General features: G+C 39.7%; 1 protein-coding gene across 7 annotated transcripts in view; it reads right to left on the minus strand.

Annotated features, from left to right (window-relative positions):
* The window catches only part of LRRFIP2 (LRR binding FLII interacting protein 2), a 61,689-nt gene extending 40,030 nt beyond the window's left edge, over positions 1–21,659 (minus strand). For 4 of the 7 annotated variants that reach the window (XM_069007833.1, XM_069007830.1, XM_069007834.1 and 1 more), the window contains exons 1-4: positions 21,046–21,657; positions 12,794–12,898; positions 1,374–1,460; positions 653–703 (exon numbers count right to left, since the gene is read on the minus strand). In XM_069007833.1, coding sequence (XP_068863934.1) covers positions 653–703; positions 1,374–1,460; positions 12,794–12,883 — 228 coding nt within the window. In that variant the 5' untranslated portion in view covers positions 12,884–12,898; positions 21,046–21,657. Of the gene's footprint in view, positions 1–652; positions 704–1,373; positions 1,461–12,793; positions 12,899–21,045 lie in introns of all 7 variants that reach the window. The other 3 variants (XM_069007829.1, XM_069007836.1, XM_069007831.1) reach the window with 3 other exon arrangements.
* Positions 21,660–22,726: the final 1,067 nt, after the last annotated feature.

Below are 22,726 nucleotides of genomic sequence, written 5' to 3' on the forward strand. Positions count from 1 at the left end.
CAGAAAGGGACCTGGGGGTCCTGGTTGACAAAAAGTTGAATGTGAGTCAGCAGTGCCCCGCACAGCCAGGAGGGCCAACCATGTCCTGGGTGCATCAGGCACAGCATCGGCAGCCAGGCAAGGGCGGGGCTTGTCCCGCTCTGCTCTGCACTGGTGCAGCCTCACCTTGAGTCCTGGGGGCAGTTTGGGTGACACAATAGAAGAAAGATACAGAGCTGTTAGATAACGTCCAAAGAAGGGTAACCAAGATGGTGAAGGGGCTGGAGGGGAAGCTGTACAAGGAGTGGCTGAGGTCACCCTGTCTGTTCAGCCTGGAGGAGACTGAGGGGAGTCCTCACTGTGGTAGTGAACATCCTCATAAAGGGAAGTGGAGAGGCAGGGATTGATCTCTCTGTGGTAACCACTGAGAGGACCCAAGGAAACAGTGAGTCAGGGGAGAGTTAGACTATATACATATATAGTTGAACCACATACATACATCATTTATATCTGTGCGTATATATATATATATATATACAGTTATACATAGTTTATACATAATTAGACACTTTGAAATGACACACAGCAAATCATTAGTGAATTAACTTCCTCCAAAATCCTATATTAGTTCTCTGAGTGGCAAAAACATGCACAACACGTGATTTTAGCCTACCATCCATTTCTGGACATGAGCCCATTTTCTATCATGTGAATGCTGAGAAAACTATAGAATGTAAAAAGAAAACCAAACAAACCATTTACCATTTAAATTATAGTCACCACACAAGACTGGATTCCTAAATTGAAAACTCAGAAAAATCTACATTAATTGCCATGTAATCTTCAGAATAATAGCAATTTTGAGCTCCAGCAGTTCAAAAACTGAAACTGCAGCACAATGAGAACCATATAAAATTGGGGCAAATAATGTTTTGCATATTTCACTTACTACCACAGAAAAAAACGCCACCACGACCAAGTATCAACATTACATGGATTTGAGTGTAATCATGATAAATAGTAAATTCTCAATGTTTTACATGCAATATCAAAACCTGAATTAAATGCAACAACCAAGCAATAACCAGACTGCTGAAAACCTAGTTTCTAAGATTTTTTTTTCTCAAGAAATGCAAACTTTTTTTAGGAGAAACTTTTTTTAGGAGAAACAACTGTAAGTGTAAATATTACCCCATTTTAATCATTTTTTTAAAATAAAGATCTTGACAATAGGTATTTACTGTGAATACTTTCAGTATAATCCAATCCTAATGCTGAAAATACTTGCACAAAACTGAATTACACTAAAAGGCAAAATCTTAAGCAAATGCAGACATAAAATACATTATGAATTTTTGTAAAGGTTTGCAATAATTCCTGATGAGTTACACTACCTCTTTTTGCTGTCGCTCCAGCTCTCTCATACGTATATCTCTTGCTTCTGCTCGAGCTGCCCGTTTTGCTGCAAGTCTGGCTTCTGCCTACAAGCAGATGGAAAATAATTAAAGTTAAAAAAAAGTTTTTTGAATAACAGTTTGAGTACTCAGTTTCTTCACAAGTATACATTAAGATTTTAACATCATAATAAAGAAATCAGAGTTCTCACAATGAAATTTCAAAAATAATACGTACCTAACTCTTTAAAGACAGCATTGCTAGTCAAAAGAATTATATGTTCATTTTAAAAGTCATAGAATGGCTTGGGTATGAAGGGACCTTAAATATCATCTAGTTCCAATGCCCAGATCAGGTGCCATCAACTAAACCAGGTCACTTAGCGCCCCATCCAACCTGGCCTTGAACAATTCCAGGGATGGGACATCCACAACTTCTCTGGCCAACCTGTTCCAGTGCCTCATCACTCTCCTAGTAAGAATTTCCTCGTAACATCTAATCTAAACCTACTCTCTTTTAGTTTAAAACCATATATTCCCCAATGTCCTAACGCTATCTGCCTGTGTAAAAAAAGTCACTCTCTTTTTTATAAGTCCCCTTCAGGTACTGGAAGGTCACAGTGAGGTCTCCCCAAAGCCATCTCCTCTCCAGGCTGAAAAACCCCAGCTCTCTCAGCCTGTCTTCCTAGGTGAGATGCTTCAGTCCTCTGAGCATCTTTGTGGCCATCACCAAGTTCTTCTCCCAGTCTGGACTCACATGTGAGATTGCCCCAACTGACGTGCAGTATGTTGTACTTTGACTTGTTGAACCTAAAGAGGTTCTCATGGGCCCAAGTTTGTCCAGGTGGCCCTGGATGGCATCCCATCCTTCTGTTGTGCCAACTGCACCACTCAGCTTCATGGATCTGCAAACTTGTTGGGGGTGCACTCAATCCCACTGATGTGTCATTGATAAAGGTATTAAAGAGCCCTGGTACCAAGATGGACCCCTGAGGGACACAACTCGTCACCAGCCTCCACCTGGACATAAGAGCACTGACCACAACTCTGGCTGCATCCATCCAGCCAATTCCTTATCCACTGAATAGTCCATCCATCAAATCCATGTCTCTTCAATTTGGACATACGGATTCCGTGAAGGACCTTGTCAAAAGCCCTATAGAAGTTTAGGTAGATGACATCTGTCAGTCTTCCCTTGCAAACTGCTGCCGTCACTCTGTCACAGAAGGCCACTGGATTGTTATTGGTGAAGTTTTGCTGGGATGTCTCAGATCATCTTCATTGAAACAATGCCTCAACATTGTTTCTATAAGGATCTGCTCCACAGTTGTCCCAGGCAGAGGTGAGGCTCACCAGTCTGTAGTTCCCTGGGTCTTCTTTTCTACTGTCTTTAAGTATAGAAGTGATGTTTCCCTTCTTCCAGTCACTGGTGACTTTGTTCAACCAACATGACTTTTGAAATAAAATGGAGAGTGGCTTGGCAAGATCAGCCACCTCCCTCAGGACCCTGGGAGGCATGTCTGAACTGAGTGCAGAAATATTACTATCGCTACAACCTGAAAACTAATGTCTTGTGGACTTGAAAAGGACTTTGCCTATGCATAGTATTGAACAGACATGTACGCAACTGAAGAATCTTTGGCTACAAAAAGACATTAAAACCAAAAAAAATAGAATCAGAGATACTGAACCACTACTGTCCATGCCATATTTAAAGTTTTGCTGCAATTTGGAATTATTTCAAAAAGCAAACATCATTCATTGAGAATACTTCAAATAGGAATCAAAATCAAATTGATTATTGAACAAAATACAACAACAAAAAATATTATCATTCCTCAAGAACTACCTTCAACACTATCACCCCAAAGGGACTTCCCTACCTTTCCATTCAAACCGTTATACTCCCAACACCTTCTTTGGACACAGCTCCAGCACTCAGGACCTGCTGTAAGACAATTTAACTAACTACCACAGCAGAAAGTTAAGAGCAGCAAAAAACCAGTAGTTTTCTGAGTTTTCTGTGTGTTACTGAAATGAATTGGCTTGTACAAGGACCTTAACAGACCAAGCAAAAGGTATGAGCAGGCAAACAGTAGCAAGACCTTCTCCCTTTCAGTAGCAAAAAGCTTATTTCTGCACTGCTTGTGAAACCTGGTTATTGGTGGATAGAACTGAATATTCTCCACCTTCTATCCAGCCTCAACAAAAAGAGAAAGTGTCTTTCAGACTCTAAATGCTACCTCACATTTAATCAGTTAATTACATGAAGGAATAAATTTTGCCATAAATCTCATGTTTGAGGAAAGCACAAGATCAGTTGTTTCATGTTTGAATAATGAGTTGACAAAAATTCTCTCATATTCTTTAAATATTAAACCACTGAAGACAGGTCTTCCACCAAAGATTCCAGTTGTCTATGTAATGTTAATTAAAAGCTTTTGAGAAACAGCAGTAGCCAAAAATTCAGAAGTCCTAACAACCAAAACAATTATAGAAGTTCTTAAAAATCCAATGGATTTTTGCTTTTGATTAAGGATAGGGTTTTTCCTGCTTTTGCCACTGTCACAGCAAAGATTTGTGTAAAACACTGGAAGCCTATAAAACTATTTTACTGTGCTTCAGGAAAACAGAACAGGTATATAACTTGGAAGTTTAACTTGAAATTATGATTAAACTACAGGCATAAAAATATCTTATCAAATAATGACAAGACAGAAGGCAGACTCACTACAGCTTTATTACTAAAAATAGTTTGTCTTAACTCCAAATGACTCATGAATACTGTTTTTTCTGTATTCTGCATACTCAGATGAAACAATTCCAAGGCTGTGTCAACACTCCTGACTGCCATAATATAATCTATTTTCAGAGCAGCATAAAGCTACTCTTCTTCCTACCTGATGACAGCACACAAGTAAAGCAAGGAAATTTCCATGCAACAGGAAGTACTTCCATTTGTAGGCCATTATCGCTGTCGCATATAAACTGTAACACAGGTATGCAGCACAGAAAGAAAAAGGACTCGAAGAGCTGAAATGTTTGGGTTTAGTTTTGTCTATAAAACAGCAGATATATGTATTTGGCCTTTAGGCTCTGGCAAGGCTTTACTGTTAAAGATAGAAAGTTAATTGGTTTACTGATTCATGCTAAAAATCAATTCACATTTCACCACTCTCTCCTAGACCTAGAGCCAGAGATCTAACTTTAAATTTCCACAGTACAAGGGAAGCTCCATTTCTTCTAATTTACTATACCCTTGATAAAACACAAGTGAATTTTACAAACATTTGTCATAAAATGGGTGCCTGAAATTGAAAAAGAAAATGTTTTTAGAGAATTTTTTGGGAAGAAATGGTTTCATATTACATTGATTTTTAACCTGAGCAACTGGATTCCTTTAAAAAGCACACAATCTCAAAAAAGATAAAAAACTTGGCAAGTTAACTAAAAGGACAGTTCTCAGGCTTCCTTCACCATACTTTACAGCAAGAAACAAATCACAGTACCACTTGAAAGGCAATCATACCCAGTAATTCTTTATTCTCAGCAGATCTGTTAGAGCACAGGCTTCATGCTATTGATACAGCACTAACATAAGTCTTCTTATGTTATTGAAATTCAAAATTAAAAATAATAGAAAAACAACCATAATTCAAAAGGACATAGTTTTCTTCCTGGGTGTTGCTATTCACTCTGTTGTCTTACTGAAAAAAGCCCAGAGAAGTTGTGAAACAAATAATCACCAACAAATCCTTCACAAATAAATTTAATCAGCTACATTGAAATAAAGTCTTTAAATATCTACTAAGGAAAATGTAGAGCCACAATAGCTTTGGATAAAGAACTGTTTGGACTATAGAAGCAGCACAGAAACACTAGACTACTAGTTTTTATTTTTTTGAATAAACCAGCAAAAGTACAGGTAGTCATGTTACCACGCTTTTCAATTCAACTAGTATTTGACTCGAGGGCATACCAAATACAGCACTTCCTTGCTCATAGTAGCTTGGGAGTAAATACAGATTGCTTTCTACAGCCTGCATTAGACGAAGTCCAGTCTTAGAAGAGTAAAGACTGGCCACTACCGCCTTGATTTCAGTTTCACTCGTGTGCTGGTTTAACAAAACTTGGTTTGTGGGGGCAGGAGAACTCAAAACTTCTGTGTCCGGTGCAGAGCCAATCGCTGAAAGCTCTGACAATGGGCAGGTTACTAGACCAATTAGACAAACTGGTAACGCCTCTGTGATGACATATTTAAGAAAGAAGAAACTGAGAAAAGTTTTTTCTTGCTTCCCTGCAGGAGGTGGTGGGGGGCACGCCGCTTCCTGGAAAAGGGGGACCGTGCCGCTGGGAGGGACCATCCCAGCGCCGCGAGCGGTCACGCGGCCAGCGCGGCCCGCGCAGTGCTGGCAGGCCGCTCCTGAGGCCGGCGCAGCCTGTGTGGAACCAGGCAGAAACAGCACGCAGCCGGCAGCAAGAGACATGGCGAGTATTTCCCCAATGCAGAGCCCGAACAAGGTCCACTTCTCAACTGCAACTTACAGACACCAATTTTCTTCCAAGTCAGAGAAAAAGGGAACGTGAGGTCCTGTGAGGAAGGCCAACATGGCAACACTGAAGTTGGTGGGGAAGGGAGAGGGAGGAGGCGCTCCAGGCACCGGAGCTGAGATTCTCCTGCAAGCCCTGGTGAGGACTGTAATACAACAGCTTCCATAAAATTCATGAAGTGCATGGGGAGGGGTGCAGAGATCCACGCGCAGCCCGTGAGGAGTGCTCATGCTGGAGGGGCGTAGATGCTGAGAGGCTGTGATCCAATAAAGAACTTGAACAGAGAGAGATGACCCTTACTTTTAGAGATAGAAGAAGAGAGCCTTTGCTTCCAAACTGGAACAGCTTATCCTTAAAAGACTAAACCCCATGAACTACTATGACCCACGCTAGGCAGTTGTCGGAAGACTGCATGACCCATGAGAGGGATTTTCACATTGCAGCAGGTTCAGGGAGGCTGTTGCTTGTGAAGGTTGAAACCACGCTAGGAAAGTTCACTGAGAACTAGCTCCTGTGGGAATGATCCTACAGCACAGCAGAAGAAACTCTTCCTTAAACATAAAAAAAGACTCTTAAGAAATGAAATACTGATCAAAACCCCATGTTTGTTTTCCTTATGCAGGTGGTGGAAAGAGGAAGGGACTGGGGAAGAAAGGTGTTCTGAAAGTTTGCTTTAGTTCTTCTTATCCTTTTAATTCTGTCAATTATAAATCTTCTTTATACTGTTTTAAGTTTGGAACCTGTTTTGCCTTAAAGTGTTTCTCCCCTAATTCTTAACTCACGAAAATTTCCCCCTCCTTTGCTCAGCTATAGCAGAGGAAAATAAGTGAATAGTTTTTTCATGGGTGCCTGGCATAGCCAGTGTCAAACCCTGACAACTGGTCATTATTCTCTATATAGTCTTTAGACCAGACACATGTTAATAAAATGTATTATGATAAAGATCCATTGTAATATTATTTAATTGAAGTACAGTTTATTAAAAAGTGATATATCGAGTTTCGGTTTTTCTGAAATAAAAATTCAACTGTGTATTGTCCAAGGTCTAGGAACTCTCACACTATTTCAGAAGCTTCCTAATGGAACTTCTGACTGATAAAAAGAAATGGGATAGCTGAATTTTCTTGAAGACTAACTGCAAGTAAGATGAGGTATTTAAACCTGGTACACTTACACTTGTGGCTTAAATAATTCAGCATGGAATTTATTCAGAGAATTTATCAAAAACGACATAGAAGACTACAAAGGAAATCTTTGTAACAGAAGAAATTGCATAGAAAAAACAAGGAAGAGGCCCTCAAGACTTTGCTTGGGTAAGAACAAAGGACTAGTTAATAAATAATTAATTTATAACTAAATTTGCAAATTCTCTTTTGTATATGAACACACTCGTACTACTCATATTTACATTCTACTGTAATGACAAATATGTGTTTTTAAACCAATGCTGTACTTCTTTGGGTATTAGCTCTGGTCTAAGTAACAAAACAACGCAATCTGTTCACCACTGAGTTCTGGAATTCCTCATTTCAAAATAGGGACCAAAATTTTTTTTTTTTGTTCATGTAATGGAAGTGTTTCCTTGTACCTGCGTAAGAAGCATTTCATTCTAGAAGATGGTTATCCTGGCTGTTTTCAAGCAGTTAAGCAGTACCTTACTGCAGTATTACTTTGGTTTATTTTATTGCATATGTTTAGTAAATATAGAGGTAGCAAGACAATGTTCTCCTTCCAGGAGGTGACGTAGTCAGTTTTCTGATTCTCACCTAATAATCAATTGTTATAAGCTATTTACAGTCATTTAGAAAGCCATCTCTGCTTCTTCAATTTTTTCATCTTTGTTTTTAAACATATTCTACCACAATCTTTTGAATTATCTCACCTTTCAAGGATAACATGTAGTTCTTCAGATAAAGGCATTTTTGGCAAGAATGAAAGAAGAAAAGAAAGAAGATGAGACTTTAATGTGAATGCGAGTCTCTCCTTTCTGATGTATTTTTCTTAGTCTCTTCATAGCAATGACCATGTTTTTTCCTAGGTAAGCAGCATGATATTAACACAGAATTGATATGGTAGAAGCTTCCCTTCATGTTGATCAAGGAGAAGCATAACTTCTGTCTCCATAGTGTAGGTAGGCATCTTTTTCTTTCCCTTGCCTGCAAGAAGGAACTCACTAGAAAACAACAGTATTTCATTTCTAATTTTTATACTCTGGAGAAGATGATTCATTAATTGGCTCACATTCAGCATAAAAGCTTCACAAGATTAAAATATAGGCTATTCTAAAATGTTATTCACCTCTGAAAAAATTAGAATTATTTTGTCATCATGGGCTGATGTATACCTGTAACATGTAACTCGTTTCTCTCTCTGCCAAGGGATATGCAGTCCTGCAATTTCCAACACAGGAGGCCCGGTTAAGGAGCATTTTACTACTTTTACCAGATGGCGGCGGCGAGGGCACCGACTGTCCCTGCTGCAGTACCCGCTGCTCCCTGTCTGCCACGGGTGCAAAGCATGGCACTAGGACACCCTGCCAGCTCTGGCTAAGCATCAGGGTGAGCATTTTAAAAATGTTCACCGTAATTCTTAATAGATAACGACATACAGCAACTTAAACTTTATTTCATCTTCTCATTAAGCAAACAAAGGATTCTGTGCCCATGGCAGGCAGGTGGGAACTAGATGATCTGTAAGGTCCCTTCCAATCCAAATCATTCTATGATTCCTTCTGCAGCTCATTTCTTCTGTATTCTCATTTCCATGCTTTTTGCCCTTATCTCCATACTGTCTCATGAAATCAAGGCAACATCATTTACATGCCAAATGGCTCCTCAGAAATATCTTTTCTGCTTACTTCTGAAGTCTCTGCCCCAGTTGCCTACAAAGCAAAGACTATGAACAGCAAAATCTTTAGTTTTAACGTGACTTAAAAGTTTAAGAGTCTTTATTTCTGGTATCTCATTGTTTTTCTATTTATTGTACAGATTCATATATATTATAAAATCTCTAGAATATCTTACATTGTATAAAATATCTTTAACCACTATTAAAAACAAAACCAAACAAGACTTTGAATTAATAATAAAGTAGAAATAGCCAATTGAAAAATATTTAGTGATCTCTTACTAAAACAAATTAAAAAATCACCTAGCACCTACAAAGACAATATCCATGAAGATGGAATTCTTTGGGGCTTTGCTTGTTTCTTAACAGAAGCTGAACCTACATGAAGAGAAAAAAACACGTACTAAACTTTAAATAGATTCATATGACAAAGACTATGTTGTTAACTGTTTCTAAATTCATGATACAGCCCTCAAACATTTAAAAATACTCAACTCTTAGCTTTTTCTACCATGGTAATTCAGTAACATTACATCTTTACCAAAGTAAGAACAATTGCACTCTACTCAAGGTTGAGCAACTACAGAGTGAATTTTAAATCAAAATGAATCTTTATTCTCTCCCATGAGAAAACACCTTAGGAGTTTTCCATGCTCTTGCTATACAGTGAAAATAATAATGAGAACAGTTCCTGGAAAAAAAAAACCAAACACCGAACCAAAACACAGTGATAAGATTCTACAAGGCAGAAATCCAGTGCAATCTGTTGCAATAATTGTCCACAAGCTCTAGTTCTGTGTCATCTAGTAACACAGCCCTGAAGAATGGAAGAGTTGCTGATGGAAACACCCAAAAAAAGGCTATAGGTAAATCCTGATTGTGCCTTCAAACTGCTGTTTAGCAGGTTGAAGATGGTAAGATGACATGTCAGACTCTTCTCACTCTCTGCCATGATATTGTATCTGAGCATGAACCACAGGCTGCAAGAACACAGAAGTGACTAAAACCTCTGTTCTTGCATAATCAGACTGGTTTTGGAAAAAGAGGTCTCACGTAATCATAAGAAATGCCTGGTGATGACAGGTTACTGCTAAATATTTTAAATGAGCACAATTTGTCTGCAAACTACAAAGACAAGTGAAGCAGTGATGCACAACTCAGCCGAAGATATTCTGTCCACAAAAGAATTTAATAAGCAGAGAATCCCCACAAAAAACCCATATGGAAAACATCTTGAGATTGTAACAGCTGCATTCCATGCAGACTCTGAACATAACCTTGAGAATATGAACCTTAATTTTCATTTATCTAGTTATGTGGGAATCCTTTTTGCTTAACAGATGAGAATATAATGTCATCAGGAACCTGAAGTTACATGAGACAATCATTACCTGTACTTTGGGAAGCTCGAACTTCACACAAGACATATGAAACTGTCTTCTACACCAGATGACTTATTCTTTATCAATATGAGAAAGATAACAGTAACCAAAAGGTCACACAAAGGAACTCTCTGTATTTTCAGGAGATAGGCTTTTTTTTTTTTCTTTTAAGAGATAAGCTGACTTCAAATTAACCTTGCTATAATTAGAATACACTCACCACTACTCCATTTTAATGTAGTTGGGTGCTTTTACACCCAGAGTTTCTTTATTTCCTTGCAGGGAACACTGGGACAATATATCTACAACTGCTCCTGCAGCTTTTGAAAAAAGCATGATTAACTGTTGTACCAAGACAAGACTGCCAAACTGATCAACTTTGAGTAATCTCACTTCAGACATTGTGTAATAGGGAGAGTGCATTGCTTCCAGGAAAGGATGCACAGATAGATCCCTGTCCCTGGATGTGCACATCACGTTTATTCTTCCTCAGTTCCAGTGAGCAAGGAAATTCAATGCCAGGAAAAATAATACACCATAGTATAAAAAGTAGATCCCAAAGAAAGAGTTTTAATAACTCAAAAGTTCTTGGAGTAAGGCAGAAATTCATTCCAGTGTTGATGTTTTAACATATTTGTGTGTAACACAGATGTTGTAAAAATGCTTGTCTCAATGCATAGCCCCACACCAAGGAAAAGATGTGAAAGAGCTCTCTACTTAACAAAAGTACAAAAAATAAAGGGGAGGGGACAGCCAACAGAAGAAGGTTTTCTGATGCAGAGGAAAGATGGAAAAAAATGAAAGAAATGTCAAAGAGGAAGCAGTATGACCAAGCACCTCAGATCCTACAACAGTGTCCTTGTCTTCCATTAAATATTTTCATATAAAATGACATCAGATTCAACCAGTGCAGAAAAATGACTATATGGAAATGAACTCAGTGGATCAGTGCCAAAGAATTCTTTAAACCAAATTTCCTAGAAAGCAATGTTTACTGGTACTAAAAGGAATATACCTTTTTTTTTTATGCATGCCATAGAACAAGGAAATCGCAATTTTGTAAAACTGAAAGTGGTAGAAAGGAATAAGAATAGCAGTTTCTGAAATCTGAACTTTCAGAGAAAAACCATCCTGAAATGTCATACACTACATTAGTCACTTTACTGGAGTTCTTTGTATTACAAATTCTGACACTTCCTAGTGCAATTTTGTGACTGCTCTGAATCCCAGAGCACATGCAGTTTCACCATGCAGATCATCCTGAATACAGCCTTTTGTTTCCACAAATTCTGTTTACCATCTCTTAATACCTAGAACACCTTTAGGAAGATTTTCCACAGAAGACATGTGGATTACAGGACTCCATTCAATTCTAGTAAGTAATGTCTTCTAAAAAGATGTGATGTAAGAGAACAAAGCCCAACAGTAATTTTAAGTAAGATAATATGTATTACATCTTGCTATTGAGATCCTTTTCTAGGTTAAACAACAAGTTGATGTTATGTACTGGAAGCATGCAAATACTCAAAGAAATTTAAGGCCATATTCTTTCTTTTTCATTCACTGTTTTCCCCCAAAAATGAGAGATGGAACTGATGAGTGAGATTATACGTGATCCAGAGTGCCACACAGAACTTGGCTGATAGGGTGAGCCCTTCCATTAGAACTAGAACATGACTGTGAACATGACTTTCTGAAAAGATACCAACTAAACTTTTTTTTTTACTGACAAAGCGTATCTTTTACCTACAGTCTATGATAGATACATTTGAAAATGCCTAAAGAAACTTTCTCTTCAGAGACCTATCACCTACCTATTTTGTCTTACGTACACACATATAGACAACTATTTACATTACAAAGCCAGTTAGAATCTGCATTTTGCACTCATTTATGTCAACTAGGGAGAGCAGCTTTGTAGATAATATAGCCCCAAAGGACTTAGATCCATTTGTATACAAACAGTATTGAGGCTTTTGCTCCCTAGTCACAGCATTTCCACCTAGAAAAACTCTGGTCCAAAGAGACATCTCTAAGACTTTAAATTCCAACTGCCTTTTTCCTATATCCAGTGGAACGAAATTCCCCTTTGTATCAGCTTCTTGTGAATTGCACTTTTTGCTGGTTATCTCCAGCCCTGTTTTTTTTAGGCGGTGAAATTCCTGGAATAGTGTACATATTAGGCTTAGTTGGAAAGAAATGTGACTTCTCACATTTGAAATAGAATCTGTTACAAATATATTTTAATAACAACTACTACACATTTAACACTAAGACACTATACTTACCATCTTAAGAATACCACACACTGTAATAGGATAAATGTGTATAATTTTTAGTTTTACACTTGAGATAGCACCTGGATTTTTCATTTATCTTTAAGCATGTAAGTATCTGTAGAAATAGCTGCTACACTTAAAGTGTGATTCTGTGAAGTTATACTAGTCATACAATTAATATCTCACTATGTCAACATTTCAGTAAATGTGATTTTTTGATCAATAACTCTCTTAGCTTTTATTAATTGTCATATTTATGGCTAATTACACTTTTTTATGCACATCTTAAAAAAAATTAACTCTTCCTGGATAATGAGATTGCTTGAATTTCTGAATTTAAGACACTTTAAAATTAGCAAACCTCTCTGGCAATGTTGCTCAGAGCTTCATCTTCTGCAGAAAACCTGTCTTTCACTGGAGTTCTCTTCCGTCCTGATCCAGGAGTTGCCATTTTTATTCTCTGAATCTGTATTTGAAAACACAGACAGGAAAAAGTTCAGTTTTAAATCAGATCTGGAATTAAAAACAATCAACCAATCTACACTCCAAAATGCCCTAATTTTTCCAATCTTTAGCTACATAATATTCAAGAAACCTACATGCAATTGGCACGTAATGGTAAAAAACTATCAGAAAAGCTTGTGGCAGCTTTACAAAACGCCACTGCACCCTACAGGGTGCACATATAGCATTTTTCTACTGAACAGAACCCATCAGTTTACCTAGCTTGAAAGTCAGGCACAACTCTAAACTGCTCCTGGCTCAAAAAGGATACCTCTGTAGTCTGAATTTACACAATTCCTAAGAAGAGATATCCTTTAAAGTTATGGATGTGAAAAAAAAACCCTATAGACAACAAAGTGTTCAAGAATTAAATGTACATGATCATTAGAGTTCTCCCCAAAACAGAAAAGACTCAGCGGACAAACTTTATTAAGCATCCAAGCAGGTAGATGTGGCTTATTTACATTTTAACGCAGCTGTTCTCATGCAGTTGCAACAACTGCTATTTTCTAAACAAGAAGGTTTACAATAATAGAAATAAAGACATCTTTATGCAAAAACCTCAGTCTTTTGCCTAACAAGATTCTCAAGTTGGGAAGTGAAGAGAGAAACATACTACCATCATATCCCCAGAATATGTAAGATACCCTCTTACTTTTCTTCCAGAAACCTCTTATGAATTGCAAGCATATAAAAATGACCAACAAAACAAAATACAGCCCATATAGCCACAATCAGAAAAATGTTACACCCCCCTCCCCTGCCAAAACCCCACAACTATATTTGTTTTTTTCAAATATCCTAAAGAAATCCTACTTCCAGATTTCCAGGTCCTCCCAAATGTCAGACTAGTTGTAGTCCAGCTATTTGACAAGGTAAGTATCCTACACAGGGTTTGAGAAAACACCTTAGTTAGAATAAAAATTTATATTTGCAGAAAGAAGAGATCTAAAAGGTAACTAGTATTGGCTATCCTTTTGAAACTGAACTGGTACAAGAACTACCTCTCTTACTGGATCTAACTAGCGAAGACTCAGTAATTGATTATAGTTTAATTGGAGGGGAAGGAGGAAAAAATCCCAAAGTGACAGGAGTGTTTTTGTACAAGCAGAGTTTTTACTTCATTACTTTTATGCAGTGATCACAAAGTCAAAATATATTGGGGTATTTTCTGGCACTCAAAGACACCAAGTAGCATCACAGGACTTTTTTTTTGTCCTCTTATATTTTAGCTTCTACACCTTTTCACCCCCCTTCCCTTAATAACTTTATACCACTAGTCCTTTCTTTTCCTTGCAAGCAAGAAGATTTTTACTCTGCTTCAAATTTTACAGGTATTCTACTATTCTTCATGAGCTCAGTATTGTCACTGCTAATCCATTTGGTAAGAGTCTGTATTTTTAGTCTTAAAAACAAGCAAGTAAACTTACATCTTGTACTCAGGCAAATTTAGATAAATATATGCAAAAACAGTTTAGAGATCTCCGTGGCAGAAGTTTAAGCTCAGAGCTAGAGGTTGCTGTCCACATTCTGAATGTCTCAAAAAATCTGTACCTTTTGTCAGCAATTCTTATTGGCTGACTTCAAATATTAAAAGCAGAGAGGGCCCAAACTAGAAGTTACATGAACACAAAATAATACTCCCCCTGCTACAGAAGGCTTTAACGTTATACACTAGCCACAAGAAAAATCATGAAATGTTTATTACAATAAATGGGTTCATGTAAGAACAGAAATCCAGTCTATCTACTGAAAGTCACTAGCATGAAATTATTTTAATTGGGACATTAAAGGCCATATTTCTTTAAAAAGTATTTACCACATAAGTAAAAACTGAAGAATAACTGCACATACCATAGACTTGAACTGCAATTGTTGACATCCTTTAAACAACATACCATTTCTAATAGCCAACAAACTTTTTGTCTGTTAACTCAATGAAATGCTCTTAGCTGGCAGACTGATTTGCAGAATGTAATGGGTTATATAGCTAATTTTAGTATAGCTATGCTCAGTTTAACAGGAAGTACTAATTTACAGAGTATAATTTCATAAAAATTAGGTGTTGATGCTTTACATGAGGAAAACATACTTCACCTCAGTTACTGTGGAGGAAGGCAAGTGTGGCATCCCTGCCAGCCATCTGCCATGCTTCTCACCTAGAATGAGCACAGAACTCCTCACTGAGCCCAAACACAAGAGGGAGCAGGACAGATTACCCAGAAGGTATACAGAGATGTTGCCTTTGCCTACAAGGAGGAATTAAGAAAGTCAAAGCTCAGCTGAAACTAAAACTAGCAAAGGCTGATAAAGACAAAGAGAAAGGCTACTCTAACGACATCAGGAACACAAGAAAGACTAAGAAAACTGTAGGGCCACTGTTTAGTGACAGAGGTGACAGGCAGAATAGTCTGGATAATAACAAATGTGAAGATGGAAATCTTTATTGTGTGGGAATCAAATAAGCAAAACTGTCTGACAGGATACGGGCCCCAAACTGGTCACGTTGAAGAGCAAGAGGATCATCAGTTACATTCAACAGAAACTAGGAGATTAGTCAGAAGTATTTGTTTGAAGTAAAGGAGTCCTCTTGAAAATAAAACCAAAATCAAACTGAAAGTCTATACCAGTAGCAGAGACCTTAGAGGGGTAACAGCATCAGTCAAAACCTGGTTTAGTGTGAGAAATCACCCCACTGACTGCATGGTAATATCTGTTCAGGCAAACAATACAGCATTCCTCCCAGTGGATGCAAGATCCTGCAATCCAGCTAGCAGGCGGTCAGTACAGGGAGGGTCAGTACACACCTTAAGTATGTGAATGTGAGCTTGTTGGGTATGCTCTCACTGCATTAGGGCACATGCATTAGCACATAGCACAGCACACACTAGAGAACAGCAGAGGTATACACAAATCTAGAGCGTCCACATCTCCAGCAGAAATCATGTGCAAATAGGGGACCTTAGGGTTGAAGAACAGAACAGTTAAATACCAGCCTTGAGAGGCTGTGAAATGTTCATCCCTGAAGATGGTGAAAACTTAATTAGACAAGGCTCTGAAAAACCTCTTCTAACTGAGAATACTCCGGACAAAGGATGACCTCCAAAGAATTCTTCCAAAAGAAAATATATGATTCTATACTTATTATTGCTCTCAACTTTGAAACTAAAACTCAATATAAGCTTTCTTTAATTAAAGGTTTTAATATTTCTTCAAGGGTCTTGTCACAATTTCTTCCATTCCATTTAACTTTTAATTAGGCTGATGTATATCAGAGTATTTAATTTCTTGTTATAAAGTTCGGTACTACAGAAGCCTAGACATACTGTAATATGCTAATTAGTCTAATACTATAAATATCATTACGCCACTTCTCAGGAAAATATAAGATGCCAATACTTCACATGCATGCAGAAATACTTCTGAGATGTTTCACTTCAGTAACTTTCTGATTACACAAAAAGTTATTTTGCTGCATGGGATAAAGAATTTAATACATGCTGTAACATTAGAATTTTCATTAAAAATAACTAAAGAGAACACCAAAACACAACCAAAGAACAGTTTGCTATTGTCTTTTATAGTTTAGAAAGGTTAATACAGAAGGAAAGAACATTATAATATCTGCTGCATTTACAGTTCAAAATTCCTGAGTCACATCTATTACATGCCTAATTCTACAGGCATGGTTACACATTGTATTACATAACTGATGAAGCGACATCCTGTTGCATTTCATTCCAAAACACTGAAGTGTCTGAAGGCTCAAAAAAAACCCTGAAGACCTGTGACAAAATCCCTCAAATGCCTCTCATTTGTCTTCACTTCAGGCATAAATACATTTTTATCTCTTCTACAAGTCTTTGCTGTCTACTCTTCCACATACTACCTTCTGACTAAAGGTTCTCTTTATTTCTTTTTTGCTTCCTAGGAAAAAAGTCTGATTTGTCTTAAGTGAAAAAAAAAAAAGCTACACTGCAAGTTAAGGGCCTATCACTCACCACCTTCAACAGCACCACCTGTTCTAAACGCATGGGTGTATGCCAGCATACTTGGCATTACATAGGATCCAGATACCTTAGTGTGAACAGGCTATAAATAACAGACCAAAACTCTCCATTTCTCTTTCAATAAAGACTACAAGATAACTAAAATTCATCTGTGTAGACACCATCTCTGTATAATTGATTCAACAACAGAGGGGAATGGCACTGCTCTAGAACTGATGTCTATTAGAAACAGAATCTGAATGCAAAAGTATTAGTACTGCAATGGTTACATCCACATTTGAGGAGGAGCATAATCATATTGGAAACCACAATCTTGTTTGCTTGCTCTTCAGTGCTTTGTCCAAGCAAACTTCAAAGGAGACAAAGCACAAATAGACATAGGAAAATTTAAAATTATGCAAGACAGACACAAGAGTCTTCCTCAGAAGAAAGACCCTATAAAAAGAGGGTACTGTCTTTGCAATTAATATGTTTGCTCATAGGTCCAAAACCACCTGTGCAAGAAAAAGGGCTGCATGATCACAGGGTGACCATGACCCAACAAAGGGGCTATGCAGGAAGAGAGAGAAATAGATTAGGTTTTAATGCACTGAGAAAGAAATAGACTGAGTTTTAATGCATTAATTTTAAGGAATCATTTGGAATTTTCATTCAGAATGACCTTGTTCAGAATATTAACTGAAACAAGAACTATTGCCAAAACAGAGCAGCTACTATAAGTGAAAGAACCTAACATTAAAGGGAAAATGCAAAGACTGATAAAAGCATATCATTCTAATCTGTCAAAAGCTTACAGTGCTTAACACTGTACTGGAGGCAAAGTTATTCCACCTGACGAACAGTGTTTCTGTTTTAAGGAGCTGTTCATCTCTCATCATGGCCCACTTCAAAAACTGTTAGCACAAAATTTCTGCTCTGAGTGGACAAGCTTATGTCAGCTTTTTCAGGAAAAAAACTCAACTCTTTTGACAACTGTACAATCTACCCCTTTAATTTACATTTTACTTGCCTTTTTAAAATCTGAGAAATACAATTTCTTATGAGATCATGGTATTTAGCAATAGAATTACAATTCCTTAGAGGGAGTTGAAATCCCTCAGTTTGTTGGTGTTATGAAATTAGAGACCAACAGAAAGTCCCCAGTTAAGACAATCAAAAAGCCATTATGCAGCTTGCAAGGGTCTGCAAGTGCTCGATGAATCCATGAAGTGCAACAGTGCCTGGCTAGCACTAGCAAACATAAAGCAGTGCAAGATAGTACTAAGGCATCCTACAGCCCTGTAGAACTACAGGACACCTCCAGACCTACCAAGCTATCTTTGGTGACCTTCACCAGTCTTTGCAAATTACCAAAATTCCAAAACGACGCCTGAAGTGATGCAATTTCAAGTGGTGGCAACTTGTTCTATGAAGTATGAGTTTTCTGACAGTCAGTTGCCAACAGCTGCAACTGGAAATACCATTACTGCACAAGTACTTTACATACGCAATACTATCATCAGCAACACGCAGCATCTGGAAAGCTCTTATAATGGTGACTCTCAGGGCACAATGTAAAGCATATATAGCTTCCAGAGAAGCAGCATAAAACAGATTAGCTTTTCTAGAATCAGTGCTACTATATGCCGAAGACCCAAGAATAAACTAAGAATTCAAATGAAACTTTAAAACCTAAGGGAATGACAGTACTAAAATGAGCATTATAAAAAAAATTATGAAAATGCATAATAAAAAAAAAAATCACAAGGATCTTCCAGAAATTTTTATTCTAAAATGAAGCAACCATCACATTTATACTGTCAGCTTTTTCAAAATGAGTATCCTTTCTGTCATTTTGCAAAAGAATGATTCACGGCTCATTAAAAAAACAAAACACTGCTACTATATTGAGGCTCCACTTTTTTTTAATGAAATGTAGAGTCCCATAGTAACAACCCACATTCTGTAACAAGCTGAAACTATTTAAAATATTTTTCCCTCACCAGTTTCATACACTCCTACACTCTTTCCTACTCGTGCTACAGTTACAGTACAATGAAGAAAAGCTACAGCAGCAAGGGAAAGAAATTGTCCTGGATACCCCTTAGAAGAAACAGCAGTTGGAGGAAACTATCAGCTGACGTCATTCCTGCTGACTAGTTATCTGCTGAGGTAGCAAACTCGGTAGGCTTAGAAACACTTATGTCCACCTGCCCTTTTTTTGGTAAATACCCCTTCACCTCTTCCCTTAAAGCAGATCTAACTCTGCTAGTTTAGCTCAAGGAAGTGTGAACTTTATCATCATCTTCACAAGCAGACAGTGTTACTTACATAAACTATTTTGAAAAGCATGCGATGCATAAACACAAACCGTCCCTTATGTACAATTACACGTTACCTAGGTTCCAGATATTAGGATAATAAATTTAGAAAAAATAGAAAGCAGTTCTAATCATTTTTTGTAATGCTGCCGGACTGCACTAACTCATTACTACCACCACACATCTTCACATTAGGACCTTACAAATGACAACACAGTATCAAGTCTGTTACTTATTTCTAATCCTCTGCTGACATTATATACCAGAGCTATTCAATTATATATGATACCGATCTAGGTTTTTTTGTATATGCACATGCCAACTTGCGTGCTATATGAAAGTCCAGACCTTAATAAGCACTACAGATCCCCACTACACAGAGTCTAAACAGCACTTTCTTTCTTAAAGTATTATGCCATCTTCTGAGAGAATGAGACTTTAAAAAAGCTCCTCTGGAGTCAATTTACAAGAAATACTGGTGTTTAGGTCAACAAGCTACACCTGACATATTTCACACAAGCATCTTCTATTCACAAGTTCCCAGTTACAGCCAAGAATTCAGTTCAGGTAAGACTGACTTCACTGTAAGCTAAACACCTCCAAACCCAAGTAACAGGAAAAAATAGCAAAAGGGTATCATGTACGTCAAACTATTTTGTACTGCTAAAGCATCTTTTATCTATTCTTATATCATCTCTATGCAATTACATTAAACAAGGAAGCAGATGCATATTAAGAAGGTTAACTGTTTCTGGACCGTAGTACATTTAATTACATCACTTCACAATCAAGACACAATGAACGTTTAAAGAGCTCAGACAAGCACACTGATGTAATATTACACTTTGTAAGAAATCTCCCGACCCACATCTCCAAAGATGTTTCACCCTAACAATGATACTTTAAAGGGAGAAAATTGATCCTAGACCTTCCTCGTTTCGAGCAAAAAATGCCTGTAAGTCTCTCTAAAATGAGAAAATCACCGAGTAGACCATATAAAGTCACCACAGTACTAATTCATCTACAAAATATTTATATTATCAGTGAAATACATAACGCTGCCCTTCAAAGAGTCATGCTACGATTCAAACTGGAAATCAGCTAAAACACATGGAGCAGATCACAGTCCGGAGCTGTTTTCGGGCTCCTTCCAAACTCATGAATGTGCTCATCTCTCTTATCATCCTCAACAACCTCTTTACAATTATAGCAACAGGGTATACTAAAAATAAAACAGCGTGCTCCAAAATAAATAAAAAACCCCAAACGACTAAGCATCAGCAAGCGTGACTGACTCCCAATGCAGCTCACTGCAGAGGGGGCACGCCCTACTGCTCCGGGAACAGCGAAGTCGTGGTAACGTGCTCTGAGAAAGTGCGAGAGAGAAAGGCATCGAAATACACGCAGCTGTGATTTCAGCACATTTTAATTTTTCCCCTCATTCCGCCGTTTCCACTCAGCTCCTGAGGGGCGCACGGCAGTTTCCCGCGGGTCAGGAGGAAGGATCGCGCCCGGCGAGTGGCAGCAGCCCGCCGGAAGGGCTCGGGCCAGGCCGGGCCCGGCTTCCCCTGGCCCGCCCGCCCCAAGTCTGACCGTGGCCACACGGAAGGGGCCGCACACCGCCGCCCCAAGCTTCCCCTTCTGTTCGCCGACCTGACCAGGGAGTTCCGGCTGAGCCGCTCCTCCAAACCTGAATAACCGGGTTCCCGCCCCGCTTCGTAGTCCGCGTTTTGTGTGTATGACATCCTTACTCCTCCCGGCCCTCGCCCTTACTCTGCCTGGGCCCCAGGGAGCCTTACCTGCGGGCCAGCCTGCCGCAGCACCGGGAGGCCTCAGGAGGGAGGGGGGAATTGTTTCACTCTTCCCTCCACCGCTTCCAGGGGTGTAAAGGCTCGTGGGTCCCGGAATCACTTCAGGCTCCTTCCTTCCCTCACTCCTTACGCCCAGAGATAGGGGAACAGTGGCAAAAGCCGCCCCAGGGCGACCACAGTGCCCGCCAGACACGGACCGCCTGCGGGCCGCGGCAAAGAAACTGCTGCCTCACTTAACCCTCTCCACCGTCCCCTCCCACCCCTTCCCCGTGAAGGGTTGGGGGAACCGGAGCTGTAGACAGGCAAGCCGCTCCGCTCCAGGCCGCCCTCCTCTTCCCCGCCCCGCGCTCTTGCCTCCTCCCCTTCAGCGCCGGGCGCTTACAGCCACATCGAGAACTCGAGTGAGAGACTGCGGTAAATTTCAAACCGCTTGCAGGCCCCTGCGGAAGGAAGAAGGGGCCGGTGCTAAGCAGAGGGAGGGAGAGCAAACGCCCGAAAGCCGAAGCGCAGGAGGCACCACGACCCACGCTGAGAGCGAAAGCCGGCACGCTGCCCCGGCCCACGCACAGGCCAGGGGACAAAGCGCGCAGGCGCCGCGGAGGAGAGGGCAATACGCCCGCGTGCGCAGAGCGGGCGCGGCTGCGGGGATGGCGGTGAGCGGTGGTGGGCGGTGCCGGGCTCCGCCCCGCCCGGCTCCGCTCCGCTCCGCTCTGCTTCCCTGGCAGAGTCCCGGCGGGGCACCTGGGCGGTGACGGATTGCTGGAGCTCTAGGCCAGGGTGGGTGACTGCGCCTGGTGGCGGCCTTTCAGCTCAGGGAAGGCGAGAAGGCGGTCGGAAGGAGCAGCACCCTCCTTTCGCTCTGCTTCTCCTTTCCTCAGCAGGCAGCGAAGGGAGGGGGGTCGTTCTCTATAGTGTGTCGTACTGCAGTGCATGCTCTCCGCCTCGCCCCCCCTTATCATCGGGCAGGCCGGCTGACTCAGTGCTGTGGTGGGGAGAGGTAGGTCTGACACCGTTTGCTTTGTGCTTCATTCCCGGTTTTAGCTAGGGCTTGTTTTTATTGAGCGGCCTTCCCCAGGGAACGGCCTTGCGAGAGCTCCGGTAGGCCGCGGCCGACGCTGAAGAACAATAGCACGACTCGCCTGCATCATCTCCGGCCGGGCCCGTGGGAGCCGCCGTGCTCATTTGTGTGCCCAGCTCCCACCGCTTCCACATGCCACAAGAGCGTTTCGGAAGATTTACATGGATGGGTGCCAGACAGGGTTTATGGGTAAAAACCGTTTGCAGACATTTGCACGTTAGCTTATACTGTCCTAAGCACGACCAGACTTCTGTAATATCCAAATTTAAATACAAGCAGCTATCATAATCCCTAAGGATAAAATACAGGAAAAAAATAAATTACTATACCATTACATATATTGCAGTTTATACACAAACAGTCATGAAACCTGATGGCATTCTGCTGTGAGATAGACTTGGGATCAGACCGGTAGTAATTTGCTTTCCAACACCTCTGTCATTAAGTGCTGGGTGCCTCTAAAAGACTGTAGAGATAATTAGAGGAGATGGCATTTTGTATGTTGGAAATCACATGGAAATGAAAAAGCACTGTTAAAATGACAGGCATAGTGGTAAGACTCAAAAACATGCACCAGCGTCCTAGACAGAG

The sequence above is a fragment of the Aphelocoma coerulescens genome, chromosome 2 (genome assembly GCF_041296385.1).
Source record: "Aphelocoma coerulescens isolate FSJ_1873_10779 chromosome 2, UR_Acoe_1.0, whole genome shotgun sequence".
Lineage (NCBI taxonomy): Eukaryota > Metazoa > Chordata > Aves > Passeriformes > Corvidae > Aphelocoma > Aphelocoma coerulescens.